The sequence below is a fragment of the Malania oleifera genome, chromosome 3, assembly GCF_029873635.1.
Source record: "Malania oleifera isolate guangnan ecotype guangnan chromosome 3, ASM2987363v1, whole genome shotgun sequence".
In the NCBI taxonomy this organism is placed as follows: domain Eukaryota; kingdom Viridiplantae; phylum Streptophyta; class Magnoliopsida; order Santalales; family Ximeniaceae; genus Malania; species Malania oleifera.
Window position 1 is genome coordinate 22,295,476 of NC_080419.1, and position 19,382 is coordinate 22,314,857.

Genomic DNA, 19,382 nt, shown 5'->3' on the forward strand with positions numbered 1-19,382 from the left:
TCATGGTGTGTCACGAAAATATCTGTGAACTGTTATATGAAGTGATTGTAATAAAAATTGTGCATATAACAATATTAGCACACAAAGTCCTTTCTTTGTAGTTCAAATTTAGTCATAATAATAATAATAATAATAATAATAATAATAATAATAATAATAATAATAATAATAATATCATTATCAGAACAATTTCTCTTGTTGGGAAGGATAGAAATCCTTTTTTTTTTTTTTTTTTTTGTGAATTAAGTAGGTGTAATGGGAAAAATAAAATAAAAAAATGATGTTGCTATCTTAAAAAAATCTCAAATTAGTCCTGCAACTAATTAGATGTCTGCCTAGATGTCTGCCTAGGAACGGAAAAAATCAACATAATTGGCATAACAATAATGTTCAAATCAATGAAAACAGTGTTTCTTGTGTATGTACGTAAAGGAGCTGAAAAAACTAGTAGAAAAACAATCTCAAACCCAAAGCCTATCTCATGTTCACCAAAGCAATGCCTGATAAGCACATCTCATCATTGTGACTTTTTTCCACATCTCATCATTGTGACTTTTTTTTTTTTTTTAACTTTTCCTGTTGCTTCGAAGCACCTCTGCCTGGGATCCATAATTGAAAAATAATCAACCTGACACAGCCTGCCAGAGTCTTGCAAGCTAAACCTGCGTAGATCAGATTTGCCTTCTACAGGGGGGCGTCGCAATTCTATGGGATCATTCCTGCATTTACATCCATGGAATGGAAAACTTTCCCTGCAAAGGAATTTTACCCCAAAGTTCTTAGCATTTTGGCACACAAGAGCCGTGAAGCCGCAAGGTCTCATCAATAAATTTTGAAAATTGACAACGTGAACTTCTTTCTCCCCTTTCTATTCAGTATTACACAATGACCATGTCCAAGCAATTCATTTCTCACAATATATCTATTATGTATTGATATAAAGTGGCACCGCTGATGATGCCTTGGAGTCTTGAAATTACATTTGTTTTTCCCACAACAAAACCTTGAACCAAAAAGTGGGGAACAAAATCAACGAATTCATGTCTAAGTTGAATTCGAAGCTTGTTCCCAAATTTGAACAGAAACTATCGGAAGATGGGCATGAACGCAGAGTCAACACAAAAGGAAGAATGGTGTGGACTGATACTTTTTGTTCCCAAGAAGGGGAAAAAAGATAAAAAATAGCATAAATAAACACAAGAGACTCCAAAAATTGGAGAGATGGATGGACGGACACAGTTTTGGGTAATGGAAGCTAGGTTTCTTCCATAATTTACTTGGAAGCAAGGTGAAAGGCTAAATTTGGTTTTCTGAATCTTTAAAGGTTTGCTATGGCTTATTCAAGTTGAAAGAAGCTGCCATAAAAAGGTATATGAACATGGAGAAAACAGAGGTCATGTGTGGCGGATCTGTAACGTGGAACCATGATAGCTGAAAATTGAAGCTGCCCCCTATTAGAGGACTTGCACAAGAAATAAATTTTTTGGTTCATGATATCTGATCAAGAACGGGATAACAAGGACTACTTGGATCTGGTTCTTAGCTTGAGGCTTGATCCTCACCTTCTTGAGCCATGCTACTATGGCCAATTGTAGGGGTGGTACTCTGACCAGATTGTTGAACAGTGGAATGAGGAGCAGGAGCACTCTTTGATAAAATCGAACCAACTGAACCACTAGTTGTGCTTGTAGAAGAAGCCATTCTTGTCGACAAGGAGTCCATGTTGGATCCTGAAATAAGTTCAGGCCGCAAGTCTGAAGATGAGGATGATGGAGCCAAAGTACCAACTGAAGATCCCACGGGATAAGGAGCAACAGGCATATCAGCAAGAGAAGAGGCAGATGGACTGTAACTTAGAGTTCCCACTGGATGATCAAATTTGCATGTACGCCCAAACTTGCACATTCCATGTTGAGCATAGTAAGCACAAAGGGCTGTTCCCTGATTAAAAAACAAACAAACATCAGATGCGAAGTAACAGATCAAAAAGACCTTAACTTATATCTAAAGCACAAAATAAAATTCCATGAGAGCAGATCAATGCGCTTATTTGACAATAATTGGCAATCAGCATTACAAATAGCAAATACACAACTACAAAGAGCAACAAGTGTTTGAAGCTAAAATTTTTAGCAATGAGGAAGTACATAGAGATGCAGCACAGAAGAAAATGACTTCCAAATAAACCAAAGTGGAAAGTCAACCAAAAGAATTAAGTCAAAAAGAAAAAAACATGAGGCAGCAAAAGAGATGAAATCAATAATCAAGAAAATATTCAGGGAACCTATAAATCTAAAAAGTAAAATCATCCACAAGAGTACAAGGTAGAAGAAACCATTTATAATATAAAACAAAAAATGTATCACAATACTAGAAACTGGTTCAGCATGTTTTATGATACTCTTAAAGCATGGACAAACAACTCTAGCATGAATGGAAATGGTAAAAAAGCAATATCTATGAAATCATAATTCACTGTCTCCTTAAAAGGTGCAAAACACAGCACACACAAAGACAGCAATCGCCTATACAATCACACTAAACACATAAATGCATCAACTAATATTTCTGCCAATTATTCAATATATGACAAACAGATGAACTTAAAAAGAGCCCAAAGACATGATGTGTGAAACTAAAAATTGATACATACAACCATAATTTTTTACCAAACATTGCATGAAAAAATAAGTTTAACAAGCTAAAGGAAAAAAAAAAACAAATAATAATAAATTGTATATGGTTTTTATTGACCTAGAGAAAGCATAAGATAGAGTACCTAAAAATTTTTTTGGCTGGTCTTAGGAAAGAAAGGGATATGTAGTAGATATACGGAAGTCATTAAGAATATGTATGATAGAGTAATGACTAGCATTAGGAATGTAGGAGGGGACTTTAGAGATTTTCCAATCACAATAAGTGTACATCAAGGTTCTACTTTGAGTCATTATCTTTTTACTTTATTAATTGATGAACTCGCTAGGAGTATTCAAAACGAGGTCCCTTTTTTTTTCTCTTTTCATAAAAGAGGGTGACACCCCCTTTCTTTATTAGAAAACCCTTCACTTATGGTGGAGGAATACCGTGGTTCTAGCAGAACAAGTTACAAACAGATATAAACGAAACATAACAAAAATGAAATGAAGATAAAACAACACATTAGACTCTTAAATTAGGAAGACCAATTTTGTCAAGTCGTATCATGCCTCTAACTAGACAAGGTAAAGAAGCAAACTCCACATATCTCATAGTGGTGCCTTCCTCTCCCTGACATGCCAAGAAGTCCGCAACCTTATTTCCTTCTCTGAATTGGTGAGCAATGGTGAAATTAATCATGGAAAGAGGTCCCTTGGTGCATGTTATTTGCAGATAATATTGTCTTGATTGATGGAAGTAGGAGTTGAATGGAATCTAAGCTGAAACTTTGAAAACCGCTTTAGAGTCTAAAAGGTTTTAGGATAAGAGGGAATAAGACATAATATATGAAATGTAATTTTGGTAACGTAAGGAATAGTGAACAGAAGATTAAACATGATAATCAAGAAATTAAAAGCACTTGTAGATTTCAATATCTTAGATCTGAAATTAAAGAGGATGTAATAAATAGAATTAAAACAAGTTGGGTAAAATGGAGTGCATCAGGCATGTTGTATGATTGTAGAATACCCTTATAATTGAAATGAAAGTTCTATAAGATGGCCATAAGGCCAATTATGCTTTACGGTTCAGAATGTTGGCTAACTAAGAAACAAGTAGAAAAATTAGAGGTTGTCAAAATGTGAATGTTATGATGGATGAGTGGTATAACATTAAAAGATAAACTAAGAAGCGAGCATACAAGCAATAATCTACTTATAGCACCGGTCAAAGACAAGATAAGGGAGGGGCCGCTTAGATGATTCATGCATTTGAAATGCAAGCCTATTTACGCAACTATGAAGAGAAGTGAGTTATTGTTTCTGACATAAAAAGAGGTAGGGGTAGACCTAAAATAACTTGCAATGAGGAAGTCAAGAAGGATTTAATAGCTCTTAATATAGTAGAGGAAAATGCTCTTGATCGGGTTAATTGGCAAAAAAGGATTCATGTAGCAGACCCCATCTAGTGGGACTTAAGGCTTGTTGTTGTTGTTGTTGTTATTGTTGTTGTTTCATGTTTGAAAGAATTTTGAGAGCTTGCTTACCTAAAGACATTTTCTAAAATTCAACTCTCAAAGAAATCTTCTAATCTTACCCTTTATGAACCTGCATAAAGGGTACATTAAGGTGCTTTTGTTTGTACTTAATAGCTTCTAATGAACCGAACCTTTGGTGTGAGGTTCATCTCACAGCCTGTTGGGAATTAACAACAAATTCCCGAAACCTGTGAGAAACAAAATAAAGAAAGAATACGCGCCAAAAAAAAATCAATCACACGCACAAGACAGTATTTACGTGGTTCGGCAATTTTTCCTACGTCTACGGAGTTGCAGAGATTTCACTATTATCAGGAAGAAAAATACAGAGAGTGTGGTGGTACAATACTCTCTCTCTTGCTCTCTCGCGAAGTGTGACCGTTTAACCTAATCACCCAAAAAACAATCATTTTACGGCCTAATCCTTTGCTCCATGGACTAAGCCTTAAGATAGAAATCTCTCATTAATGGAAAGTCGGGTCATCATCTAGATCATGGTTTTAAATAAAGGCCGTTAGATAGTGTAATGGCCGATACGAAACGGAAATTGAAGGCTCCGAAATCGTTACGGGCCGATAATGCGGTTTGGAAAAAATTCACAGCCGTAACAGCCGTTAAAGAGACGTAACGGCCGTTACCCCAATGTTACACTTCGTAACGGTCCGTTACAGACCGTTACATGGCCGACAGCTTGCAGATTCCCTAAAGGCTTTCTGCTGCAAGTTGCAGCGCTGCTTTCCCCCTCTCCCCACCACCCATCTGCCATTCAATCTAAGTCTAACATTCAAAGAGTAAACTGGAAAGTAAAAAACTTACCTTAAAATTTTGTTGGCCAAAGCAATAAGAAGGCTTCACTTCTTCGAAGCCTGAGAGTGAGCAGATCTACTCATCTTCGCAGCCTTCCAGGACTCAGGAATTGCAGACTTGCAGTTGCAGCAACTTGGCGAGTCAACGGCGACAGGTCTGCAGCAGCTCCACCGCCTCTACGAGTCGCCAATACCCTGTTGGCAGCTTCCTCCGCCAGTCGTCGCACCCGCCACCAACCAGCCCTTCGATTTCGGCTTCGGAGCTTGGAGTCATCGCTCATCGACCATTCGAGCTTCGCAGCCTTTGCTCCTTTGAGGCTTCGAGGCTCCTCCGAGTCCTCTCCCCTCTCTCGGTCTCACTCAAACTCCCTAGCATATGAGACACTCAACACCCAACACCCACAACACTAAGTCTTATCATTATGTTTTTTTTTTTTTTAATTATATTTTGTTGTAAATTATGTTTGTTAAATTGAATTAAAAAAAAGTAATTTAATAGAGTAAAAAATTAGAAATCAATAATAATTATGTAAAATAAAATTTTCTTAATTTATAAATATTTTAATTGTCTTATATTTTTTGAAAGGTAATTATGAAAATCTAGTTGATGATCTCTACACAAAACATAGAGAAAATACAAAGTTACAACCTTTCTACAAAAATGACAAGAATAATATAATTAGTAATTTAGTAAATATTAAATAATAAGTACTAAATAGTCCTTCTAATTTTAAATACTTTATACGTAAAAATAAAATATAATATTTGATTAAAAATAATAAAAATAATAAGTAATTTTTATTATTTTTATATTTAAATAAAAAAAATTATAAAATATTATATATTTTATTACAAAAAAATATATTCCTTTATATTTTAAAATATATTCCTTTATATTTAAAAATATTTTCATTATTTTTTATAACTTGATTTTATTTTCATTTATAACTATAAGAAATTAACATTGTAATTTTAAAGGTGAAAAAGACTTTTACTCTACTTTCATATACATCATAGCATCACTAATAGAGATCCATACAGAACAAATTGTCTATTTAACTTTTTAAGCATTTTCTCAGTATATGGATTAAAATAAATTTTTTCTACAAATTCCAGTAGTAATTAGTAAAAATCAGAATTATTAATGTATTAACTATTAGGTTAAATTTTTTTTTATTAAGTTATCAATTTTCACTCTATTTGATAACTAAAAACAAAAAATAGATCATGTAAAGATTTATTTTACCTAATTTTAAATTTAAGGTCAAAATGATGTTTTAAAACTTAAAAAGTATTAATAAACATGAAATATGTGATATCAATATGTCAAGTGATAGAGGAAATGAGAACTTACCTAGTGAGGATATTGGATGACATTTTGGTACTGCGGTAGACGGTAATAGACATGTTATTATGTGTAAGTTATGTGGGAAGATAATTAAAGGGGGCATTACACGCTTGAAACAACACTTGGCACATAAAAAGGGTCAAGTAGTTGGATGCTCAAATGTGACCACACAAGTAAGAGAACGAATGATGAAACATCTACAATAGTATGCTAAGAAGAAAAGAGATAAACAAAAAAGGCAAAAAGAAACAGAAGCCCAAATTAGAGGAGATTTTAAGAATTTGAGCGATGAAGAAGACTTGGAAGAAGAAAGTATGAGATTTGCTTGACAAGAAAGCATACGATCATAGCAACAATGGAAAGAGAGACAAAGATTTCGAGCAAGAACTGGAGGGGGTAATATTTATGAAGATGGAGGTAGCCCAGGCAGTGGTGCTACCAGTGGTTTCAATAAAGCAGGAGTTCGATCTTATAGTGGTCGAGAAGCTGAAGGTAGTGGACGACAATGGATCAATTTTGATGCCCCTAAAGCTAAACTAAAGGCAATTGATCCTATTTTAGAAAGAAATAAAAGTGCGGAATAACCAAAAATCAACAATAAGTTACTGAAAGGTTAAAGAAGTAAATTAGGAAAAACAGTTGGAAAATTCCTAATTTATAATCGGATTCCAGCGAGTGTAGCTGACTCTCCATTTATGCAGCCTATGTTTGATATTGCTGCAGAGGTTGGAAAGGGGATGAAGGGTCCATCACCCTATGAGATATTTGAAATTTATTTGGAGCAAGAGTATCAAGAAATGAAAAATTATATAGCTTCTTTTGCTGGAATTTGGAAGGAGAGAGGTGTAACCCTTATGTGTGATGGTTGGTCAGGACCAACTAGAAAACATATTATAAACTTTTTAGTTTATTGCGATAGAGGCACCGTGTTTCATAAATCAATTGATGCCTCTGATGTGTCAAACAGAACAGCTAAATATTATTTTAGGTAAATTTATAATTTTAATTGTATATGCAAATAGTATTATGGACTTGCATGTTTTTAATTAAATAGTAGTAATTACTGAATTTATAATTTCATTTTAGACTAATGGACGAGGTGGTTGAAGAAATTGGGGAGGAAAATGTTGTCCAAGTAGTGACTGATAATGACGTTGCAATGAAGGCAGGAGGAAAATTATTAATGCAGAAGAGGCTCAATCTCTATTGGACAGCATGTGCAGCTTATTGCATAAACCTTATTCTTAAAGACATTGGTAAGAAAAGTAATGTGAAGAAAGTCTTAGAAGATGCAAGAACAATAACCTCATTTATTTACAATTACACATGGACAGTGAATTTCATTAAGAAATTCATCAATAATAAAGAGTTACTTCGCCTTGTCATCACTCGATTTGCCACAAATTTCATTACTTTGGAGACTATTGTCAAGCATAAACAAGCATTAAGGGAAATATTTATATCTGATGCTTGGAAAAACTCAAGGTTTCGGATGGCAAAATCAGGCCCAACATATGATTCAAAGAAAATTATCTTAGGCAAAGAGTTTTGGCAAAAGGTCTCTAATATAATTAAAGTGCAAGAACCCTTAGTGAAAGTTCTTAAATTGGTTGATGGTGATGAAAAACCAACCATGAGCTTCATATACAAGGCAATTGATAGGGCGAAGTTGGTCATTCAAAAATATTGCCGATTTTACAAAGACCATTGGAAAATTATTGACACCAGTGGAGTTTTCAGTTGCACCAAGATTTGCACGTTGTTGGTAAGTGTAAATCAAATACAATTTCTCATTATTTGAACTTTAAAATTATGCATAGTTGCATTACAAAACTATTGATTAATATGTTTCTAAATTTAATTGTAGGATATTTTTTGAACCCATAATTTCTTTATGGTGCCCCACCCTCTTCTGAAGTTGTTAGAGAAGTCATGGATGAGGTTAAAAAAGTAATAACCAAGTTGGTACCCGATATAGATACTCAAATTCGGGCTATTAATCAAGTAAGTATTGGTTCCATTAAATTGAATAATGAATTGTTCTAGTATTCTGTAATACTTTCAAGAATAATTATTAATACATCTAATTAATTAATTATATTTCACAATCATCCTTTTTCAGTTGTTGCTATATCGAGATAGGCAAGAGACTTTTGGAACCCCATTGGCTCAAAGGACAGTGAAACAAACAAATTCTGGTAAATATAGGCTATATAGCTAAATAATGGATGAATGGCTTTATTTTCTCTCTTTATGTTCAAATTTGACTTTTGAAATATACCCTATACTGACATAAAACTCTTTTTAATTATTCATGCAGCTGAATGGTGGATTCATTATGGCTTGTGTGCTCCTGAGCTCCAAAGAATAGCAATCAGAGTTCTTAACCAGACCACATCAGCTTCGAACTGTGAGCGTAATTGGAGCACCTTTAGCCTCATCCGTACGAAAACAAGAAATAGATTGAAGTACATGAGACTACAAAAACTTGTTTTCGTACATTACAACATGAGGTTAAAGTTAAAAAGTACAATGAGAAGAAGACAATGAGAAATTGAAAAGGGTTTCAATCCTATCAATTTGGACTACATTTTCGAAGAAAATGATCCTTTAAGTCAATGGTTAGAGAGAGAGAGACACCACTACTCGACGGTCAGGACAATTCAAATTGGTTAAATGAAGAAATTGGTGGTACTACAGAAGGAGGTGATCAACCACCAATAAACGCGCATGATGATTCAAGTTCAAGCCCTAAACGTACACAAAGTGATGACAATCTTGGTTTGAGCCCACCAAGTGATGATGATGGTAATAGTGGTGCTGGAGCTGGGGTTTGGGGGGGGGTGGTAGTGGTGGTGGTGGAGGCGACGGTGTAGAATATAATTATGGATATGACACAAGGACATCATTTGTAAAGGATATACATCCTTCTGATCCTTATGGACTACATCACATACTTGAAAATTATAACTTAGGTATTCCTCCAGGGAACCAATCTTCACAACCCAGGAGAAGGAGTGTTCATGGTGACCCTAGTGATTCTGCTAAGATTCATATGGCGTGGTTCGTAGTTTTGGCGACTTTGGTTTAGATGGTTCATCATCACAATCATATGGATCTCATCCAGCATATCCATATTATGCATCTCGTGACTCACATTTTTATCATAGTGGATCAGGAATCTCAAGATCCAGTGAGTCTTCTTCTACACACTACCCAGAGCCAGCCCCAGCCCCAACTTATGGACATTATTCAGGATATGGTCAAAGAGGAGATTATGCACCCCCTATATCAATTGGATTTTCACCACCAGTACATTTTCAAGAACAACAACGAAATGACGCAAACTTGGGTTTATTCAACTATGTATTTCCACAAGGATGGGGGGATAATTTCCAATCCCAATCTCAAAATACAGATGCAAATTATGAAGACCCTCCACGTCATTCTTTTTGGGGGTGACATTTGTTATGTTATAAATTTGTAATATTGTATTCATGTATTTTCAACTATTTATTGATATTTGATATTAATCACTTTTTAAATTCATGTATATGTAATGTGTATATTGAGTATTGAGTCTATTGATTCATTTTTAGTAACTTTATGACTTTAATTAATTGATTCTTACATTTCTACATCTTTTTACTCATTAAAGTAATGTAAATTATAAAAAAAAAAATACTTTTTTTTGTAAACAGCGCACTAAAATTAATATAAAAATCATAATATCTATTAAAAAGCATTTGTAGGTTGAATGAAAGCCTTCAAAATTCATTAAAAATAATGTATTAATGGATTTCATGCTTATTTTTCGATTTTGGCATGGTTGTGCATGCGTGAAAAAAATTCACGACCGTTATGCCCGCTTCCTGTTACGTAACACCTGCGTCTCCCGCGTCTCCCGCGACCCACTACACCTGCGACCATTACGTGACATTACCCGCGACCGTGATTTCGAACCATGATCTAGATCGAATGCAACTAGGCTCCACAAAAGCCCAACACAGCCACCATGGAGAGCTAGAAGGGTAGGATTGTAATTAGGGTCCTCCTTTGGGGCAACCATAAAATAGCCATGCTAACCCAAAAATAATGCCTAAACTTAATTGATCCAAAATAAGTGAATCAATCCCATTTGGCAGAGGCATTTAACAGATCTTACTTGGCTCTGCCCAACTCAGACTTGGCACCTGTCTTCTTTGGTCAGTCACCCTATTAAGAGGTGGTACAGATGATTTTATCCTCACAATTTGGCACTGCAATCCATCTCTTACCACACTCATCTCTACCTCTCTTTTGTTTTCCAGTATTCCCTCATTCTCTCCACTCTCTCCCTCTCTCGACCCTGTCACAAGAAGGGGTTCTATGTGATGTTGGCCATATGACCAAACTAGGCTGGCTCTCTCAGCAACTTGATGCAAATTTTTTATCTGAAACATTTCTCAGATATCGATGATTGAACTTATATGAGTTAGGGAAAATGGTTGGGGTTTGAGTAACAGGTTGGGGCCTACAAAAATTACCAAAAAGCAAAAACTGAACTAAAACTGAACCATTTTATATTTTGGTTCAGTTTTCAGCTTTGATTTTTGACCCTTTTTTTAATTTATATATATATATATATATATATATATATATAAAAGTCTGTTTGGTTTGGTTCCAGTTTTACAAGAAAATCGAACCAAGATATTAATATTAATATTAATATAAATTTTTCTGTTTATATATATTATGTATCATAATTTGTTTAATGTTAAACTCTCATCTATTTCAAATTTGATAATTTTAATTTTAATTTTGCTTGTAATTGTGGTGTAACCGCGTGAAGCTATATAACAAGTCAGGAGGGGTAGGATCTTTACAGTTTAGAGAATAGGGGAGCTCCCCCGACTTAGGATTTTCCAATGTCAGACACGGGGAATGCTTCCCCTGCCAATGCAGCTTCCTGTTCCCCCTTCTGTTGCATCCTGCCTTGCATCAGTCCTGCATCAGACAAGGGAGGCATGCTTCCCCCTTCACCCTCTTCTAATTAATACCAACCCCACCCCATTCTTGCAGACATGGGCCTTAGCCCAGGCATAAACTCAAGGGGCCAATGAAGTGTGCCTAACATGAGCCCAAAAACCCATCCTTACATATTTAGGAGTATTTAATGACAAGTCTATTAGACCAGTTTTAAAATTATAAAAACCAAAAAATAAACTAACTGACCAGTTAAACATTCTTCTCTAAACCGCCAATATTCAGTTTCATTCGGTTCGTAAATTGGAAAACCAATTATTTTGGTTTGGTCATCGGTTTTAGGTAAAATGAACTGAAAATCAATTTCATGGGCATGACACAGCAACAATTGTAGACAAGGAAGATGAGGACTGTGTTTGCAGATCAAATGCAAGGGTGGTGATGGTGGTGCAGAAAGGGTTTGAGTTTTGTGAAGACAATCAGTTGTGCTAGGGGGATGTAGGCTGGCAACAGGCAGAAACAAAGAGAAAATTGAGGGGAAGAAACAGAGAGAAGACAAGGAGAAGAAGGAAGATGAAGGGGAAAGAAGAGAGGAACAGCTGCCGTTGAAAACAGTCAGAAACAGAAAGGAAGATAGAACAGAATAGAGAGAAAAATGACCAAGGAGGGGAGGATTGACGTGAAACTCTTATTTTATTTATTTTTAGTTTTTATTTTTGATAAAAAAAGAAGATGAATTCATTGGATTAGAAAGAATATACAGAACAGAGGATAATAAATTTTCCTAATAAAATGGAAAAAAATAAAAAATAAAAGAGAAACAAGAAGAAAAGAAACAACAATAAAACTAACAAGCTAGCTAATATCGTTTGATATCAGAAAACCCACCCCTTTAAAGCAAACCAGCAGCAGCACACACCAAAGTGAGGCTAAATAATGAGTGTTAACCCATAGCAAAGAGGAATTTGGCTTTTTTTTTTCCTAAAAAATATACAAGCATTCCATTCCAGCCATAAACTGCATATCTCCAAAATGCACCTATATCCTTCCTCCGCCAAAACCAGAAAATGAAATGACCAACAAGTCCTCCACAACTCCAGATAAACCCAACTTTCTCCCAATCAATCAAAAGCTTATTCCAAATATTGCAAGTAAACGCACAATGCAAAAACATACGAGAAGTTGTTTCTGAATTAGAAAAACATAAACACACATAAATAGAAAGTGCTTTTGAAGGTCTCCTACTCAGTCACACACTGTTGGAGTTAACTCTATTAAGAACTGTTAAAGCTTGATATACATTGTTGGCCCACAACCTAACAGTAATAGCTTAAGCTCTTAGATAAAGTGGTAATCTAACATAGTATCAGAGTTGGCTACTAGGAGGTCCTGGGTTCTAGTCTTGTTGCCCGTGTTTATTGTGTGGTGTTTAAAAAAATTATTGTGTTCTCTATCATGGGTGTTATTTATTGTGTGTTTAACCAACCAAATAAATGCCTTGATGAAGGGGCTTTGACCTTCCAAATGTTTTGAACAACCAACCAAAGGCGTGAAACTCACCTAATCATCATAAGTTCCTTATTCTTGCACCCTAAGCCTATATTTACAAGCAACTAAGAAACCCTAAAATAAAACTATTAAAATTACAAAATAGCCCCCAAAAAAATAAAAAATCATAAAATAACCCTAACATAATTAAAAACTACTAATGTACACAAATATCCCCAAACTAATGTACAGCAACAACAAGAACAAGTCTAGTCCCAATAGGCGGGGTCAGCTACATGAATCGTTTTCAGCCAATTTACACAATCAAGGGCATTTTCTTGGCCAACTTATGAGCTATCAAATCCTTCCTCACTACCTCATTCCATGTTATTTTAGGTCTACCCCTACCTATTCTAATACCAATAACAATGACTAGCTCACTCCTTATTGGTGCACTGTTTAGCCTGCTTTCAAATGCCTAAACCATCAAAGACCCCTCCCTTATCTTCTACTAGTGTTATGCCTAGTCTATTGTGAAAATATATGTTCCTTAGTTTATCCTTTATTGTTATACCACTCACCCAACTTAGCATTCCTATTTTGGAAACTTTTACATTTTAGATATGTGGTTTCTTAGTTGCCTAACATTTTGATCCATAAAGCTTGAATGGTCTAATAGTCATCCTATAAAACTTCCTTTTTAATTTTAAGGGTATTCTATGATCACACAGCATGCCCAAAGCATTCCTTCATTTTACCCAACCTACTTTAACTCTATGCATTACATCATCTTCGATTTCTCCTTCCACTTACATAATACATCCAAGGTATTGAAATCTACTACTCACTACTAACGCTATTAATTTCTTGACCATCAAGTTTAATCTTATCTCTAAAATTCTTTCTTACATTTCTGAAACTACATTTCATATATTTCATCTTATTTCTATCTATCCTAAGACGCCATTTGAAACGTCTTAAAAAATAAGTACTAATTATGAAAAGTACTTAAGAGTACTTGTGTCAATAAGTAGTGTTTGGTTTATACTTAAATAAGTACTTATTTAAAAAAGTAATTTTCCAAACTACTTTTTTTTTTTTTTTTAAGAAAAGAAGTATTTTCTAGAAAGAAAAAAAGGTACGTATTTGAAAAATTACTATAAATTATAATATGCAATCCCAAACTACTTTTTGATAAGTACTTTTTCCAAAAAAGTACTTTTCTATCAAAGGTTCCAAACGATCCCTAAAGCTTCTGAACTCTAAAGCTATTCTCCATAGTTCTTACTTTGATTCTACTCCACTCTTACTTTCATCAATCAAAACAATATACAACAACAACAACAAAACCAAGCCTTAAGTCCCACTAGGTGGGGTCGGCTATATGAATCTTTTTCTGTCAATTTATGTAGTCATGAACCATTTCTTTTGACAGATTCAGGGCTATTAAATCCTTACTATCTCCTTCCAAGTTATTTCAGGTCCACCTCTACCCCTTCTACTACCCCAACAGTAACTAACTCACTCTTCTCCACTGGCGCACTATGTGGCCCAACATTGCAAGAGTCCATAACATCTAAGTCGTCTCTCCTTTATCTTATCTTCTATAGGAGCTACACCTAATTTACCGTGAATATGTTCATTCCTTAATTTATCTTTCAGTGTTATACTACTCATCCATATAAGCATTATCATCTTAGCAACTTTTACTTTTTGGATATTCTATTTCTTCGTTGCCCAACATTCTGATCCATATAGCATAGCTGGTCTTATAGCCATCCTATAAAACTTTCCTTTTAATTTTAAAGGTATTCTACGATCACAAAGCACACTTGAAGTACTTCTCCATTTTACCCAACCTACTTTAACTCTATGCATTACATCATCTTCAATTTCTTCTTCAGCTTGCATAATAGATCCAAGGTATCGAAATCCACAAGTGCTATTTATTTCTTCATCATCAAGTTTAACTTTGTCTCCAATATTTCTCCTACTATTACTGAAATTACATTTCATATATTTTGTCTCATTTCTACTTATCCTAAAGCCTCTAGATTCCAAAGCTCCTCCTCATAATTCTAACTCAACCTCTACTCTGCCCCTAGTATCATCAATTAACAAAATATCATCTGCAAACAACATACACCATAGAACCTCATTTTGAATAATCTTAGTCAGTTGGTCCATCACTAAAGCAAAAAGTTAAGGGTTCAAAGCAGATCCTTGATGTACACCTATGGTGATTAGAAATTCTCTAGTTTCTCCATCTATAGTCCTTACACTAGTCATTACTCCATCGCACATATCCTTAATGACATCAGTATACCTACTACACACACCCTTTTTTTTTTTTTTTTTTCTAAAACCCACCATAGAACTTCCCTAGATATCCTATCATATTCTTTCTCTAGGTCAATAAATACCATATCCAAGTCTTTCTTCTTTTCCCTAAAATTTTCCATTAATATTCTTAAAATATATATAGCTTCAGTGGTAGATCTTCCAGCATAAAACCAAATTAATTTTCTAAGACTTTCGTTTCTAACCTTAATCTTTGTTCAACTACCCTTTCCCATAATTTCATCATGTGACTCAATGTTTTAAAAGACGTTTGTAAGGTGCACCTTGAGGTCTTTTGGGCTTAAAATGCCTTAAGGCGTAAGTGGAAAGGCGAAAGGCCTAAAAGGTGTACGTCTTAGGGGGAAACACACGCCTTTTACGCCTCAAATTGGAAGGCACACGCATTTCAGGCTGCCTGACTTAAAACATAAATAAATAAATAAATAAGTACCAAGAACTTTGAATCTAAAGCCTAAAACCCCTTTTTTCCCTTTCTCGACGAAGCTTCTTCTCTCTCGACGATTACTCCAGCGACTTCTTCTCCTCTCTCGACGATTCCTCCAGCAATGATTCCTCTCTTGACGAAGTTTCTTCCTCCTCTCTCAACGAAGCTTCTTCTCCTCTCTCTACTAGAGTAGAGGACAGCCAAAGGGAGACGAGAGTGCTTGAAGGTTTCGCTGGTTGCTGGCTTGCTGCTGATCGAAGAATTGAACACCGAAGTTGTCAAACAGAGCTACTAGGAGCTATTTTGCCTTAGAAATCAAGATTTTGGGCTTAATGTAAAAAATTTGGGACCCCTTTTATAATAAAAACCAATGTTTTAAAAGCGCATAAGCTTTTTAATTTTTAAATTTAAAAATTAATGGGAACCATTTCTAATGTTTTGGCCTATATGATATTCAAAAATTAGGTTTTTTTTTCTCCATTATTCTAAATTTTTTCTCATTTTTTTACTATATATTTATTTTATTTATTAATTATTTTAAAAAATATAGTCCCAAAATGCTTACGCCTTAACACCTTAAGGCTTATGCCTCACCGCGCGGAGGGTAAAACACCTCGCCTTACACCTTTGCCTTTTAAAACATTGGTATAACTCATACATTAAAATTCCAAGATAGTTATTACAATTTTGAATACCTCCTTTATTTTTTTATATAGGTATTAAAGTGCTTTTCCTCTATTCATCTGACATTTTCTTAGTTTTTATAATTGTTTTAAATAAATTAGTTAACCATATAATTCTATTATCACCTAAGTATTTCCAAACTTCAATTGGATGTTATCTGGTTCTATAGCTTTCCCATTTTTCATCTTTTTTAGTGCAAACTTAACTTCGTTAACTCTAATTTTGCGAATAAATCTCATATTTTTAGTCTTTTCCTCATTTTTCAAATCTAAGTTTAAGTCTTCTAATTGGTTTTCATTAAACAATTTACTAAAGTAACTTTGCCATCTTTCTTTAATGTCTTCGTCCTTAACCAAGACAATATCATTCTCACTTTTTATATATTTTACATTTCCTAAGTCCTTACTCTTCCTTTCTCTAACTTTAGCAAGTTTGAATATATCTCTTTCCCCTTCTTTTGTATCTAATCTATCATACAAATTATTAAATGATCTGTATTTAGCTTCACTAACAACCTTTTTTGCATCTTTTCTTGTCTCCTTGTACTTTTCGAAGTTATCCATGTTTCTACATTTTTGCCACATTTTATACCAAATTCATTTTGTCTTTACGACCTTTTGGACATCTTTATCCCACCACCAACTTTCTTTGCTATTCGAGAATCTTCTCCTCGAACACCTAAAATCTCTTTTGCTATCTTTGTAATAGAGCTAGCTAATCTATTCCAAAGAGTATTTGTATCTATCCCATCCTCTATAGTTCAATCCCCATCTTTCATCATTTTATCTTTAAATTTTATTATATTTTCTCCCTTTAGGTTCCACCACCTAGTTCTCTTACACTGGTTCATCTGCAAAAAACATATACCATGGAATCTCATTTTAGATATTCCTAATGAGTTCACCAATCACTAAATCAAAAATATAAGGGTATAGTAAAACCTTGATGCACACCTATTGTGATTAGAAATTCTCTAAGCTCTCATCCTACAATCCTAATGCTAGTCATCATTCTATCATACGTATCCTTAAATAACATTAGTACATCTACTGCATACTCCCTTCTTTTCTAAAACCGGTGACTTCTCTAGGAGATCCCAACAGTGATTAATGGCATCATTTTCCTTGCCACAATGTGTGCAAATACAAGAATTGCCATGACGAGCTCCTCTTCATATTACACAACCACTGCCATGACCACAATCCAAACCTCGTCCTCTAAAACTTCCCCTACTACAACTAGAGGTAGCATCCATGGCTGAGTTATTGCGAGAAGGAGATTGAGTAGTCAAGCAGCACACACTAACACAAACAGTGCTTTCAGGACTTGAAGAAAAAAAAGAAAAAAAAAAAAAGAGAAAAAAAAACAGAACTAACAATACATCAAACTCTCCAAAATCCACAACTTCAATAGGAATCATCTATGACTACAGAACTGAGCTTACAATATCCTAGGAGGAATTACTTAAGCACCAAGAACAGGGCAGACCCCAGCAAAGTACTGCAAAATAAACAACCTGGCAGAAGCTGCAAACAAATGCAGAGAAGAACAGGAAATAAATATTTGAACACTAATGAAAACCAACCAGCAATCGATATAATATTGCAAGCAATCAATCATGAATACATGTCATCAAAACAGCATCATCAGCAAGCCACAGAGTGACAGAGGAACAGCAGCGGCAGGCTAGCAGCATACTAGAAACGGAATATAACTGAGTTCACATCAGCAAATCACCATGAAAACACACAGCTTTCTGTGAAGGATGCTGCACAACCTAACCCAGAGGGAGGGTGTCCCTAAATGACTCAAACCAACCAGAAAATCAGATTTGAAGACTGATTAGGGGAGGATAAGGAAAAAAATGAAAAACAGAGTATCAAACCAACTTAGATAAATCATATTTGAAGGAGATCAATGCTCTGATACCATGTTGCAAAGTTAGTGATGCAGGAGAGAAGGAGAGAGGAAAAGAGTAGAAGAAGAAAAAAAGAGAGGAAAGAACGGAGCAGCAGTTTGCTGGAGTCTACTTACAGTTCCAGGTCTGCCCTCTTATATATTATTAATAATAAAGTCCTAAGGACAAAAAGTACCCCATTAACACAACCAATTATTAAAATAACATATTCTCTTCTACCAGATATGAAAATTAAAAATAAATAAATAGAAACAATACCAAACAGACCCTAAATTAATCATCAAATGTTCTTTATTCCCACATCGTAAGCCTAAGATAAAACTATTAAAAATAAAAAAAAAAAAAAATCAAAACCATTGAAAGTCATAAAAATAATCCCAAGAAAATTAAAAATTACTAGAATAAACAAACTTCCCCAAACTAATATAAAAAATCCCTGGTTTTTAAAAGTCTTTGAACAAAATTCGATCCCTAGAATTATCCCCAAGTAACCAAAGGATGAGGCACTAACCTATGTAAAGAAGGGTTTGGTTGGAAGTGCTTCTTGTTTAAAAGCATAAATTGTGATGAAAACTTGTGATTCATATCAGGCTTTTGATTTATAGATGCTGCTTCTTTAAAATCTGCATATATCATTAAGCTCCTATCTATAGTCTGAGCAATACCCTTGATAATTGCTGCACATGGTTTTTGATTTGTATCCTCAGGGAAAAGAAAACAGAAAACAGAGGCACAGGATCCTCAAGGTTGCCAACAAATGATTTCGGAAGATTTATAAAATTTTAAACAAGTAAATCTTTTTGTAAGATCTGCAATATTTGCTATGATTTGTGACCTGCACATTTAATCTATAAATTTGGATACTTTTTTTTTTTTTTGCATTTTCTTGTACTTTTTCATATTTTTAGGCTATCAAACAATCAAAACAACAACAACAAAACCAAGCCTTAGTCCCACTAAGTGGGGTCGGCTATATGAATCATTTTCCACCAATTTATGTGATCATGGACCATTTCTTTTAATAGATTCAAGAATATTAAATCCTTACTCACTATCTCCTCCCAAGTTATTTTAGGTTTAACCCTACCCCTTCTACTGCCCCCCACAGTAACTAAGTCACTCTTCCTCACAGGTGCACTATAAAGCCTACGTTGCAAGTGTTCATACCATCTGAGTCGTCCCTCCCTTATCTTATCTTCTATAGGAGCTACACC

The 19,382-nt window shown here is 34.7% G+C and overlaps 1 protein-coding gene across 1 annotated transcript in view; it reads right to left on the reverse strand.

The window, feature by feature from the left end:
* Positions 1-329: 329 nt before the first annotated feature.
* LOC131150274 (zinc finger CCCH domain-containing protein 34) overlaps positions 330-19,382 on the reverse strand; it is a 33,753-nt gene continuing 14,700 nt past the window's right edge. The window contains exons 7-8 of the mRNA XM_058100882.1: positions 1,563-1,941; positions 330-752 (exon numbers count right to left, since the gene is read on the reverse strand). Coding sequence (XP_057956865.1) covers positions 706-752; positions 1,563-1,941 — 426 coding nt within the window. The 3' untranslated portion in view covers positions 330-705. The remainder of the gene's footprint in view (positions 753-1,562; positions 1,942-19,382) is intronic.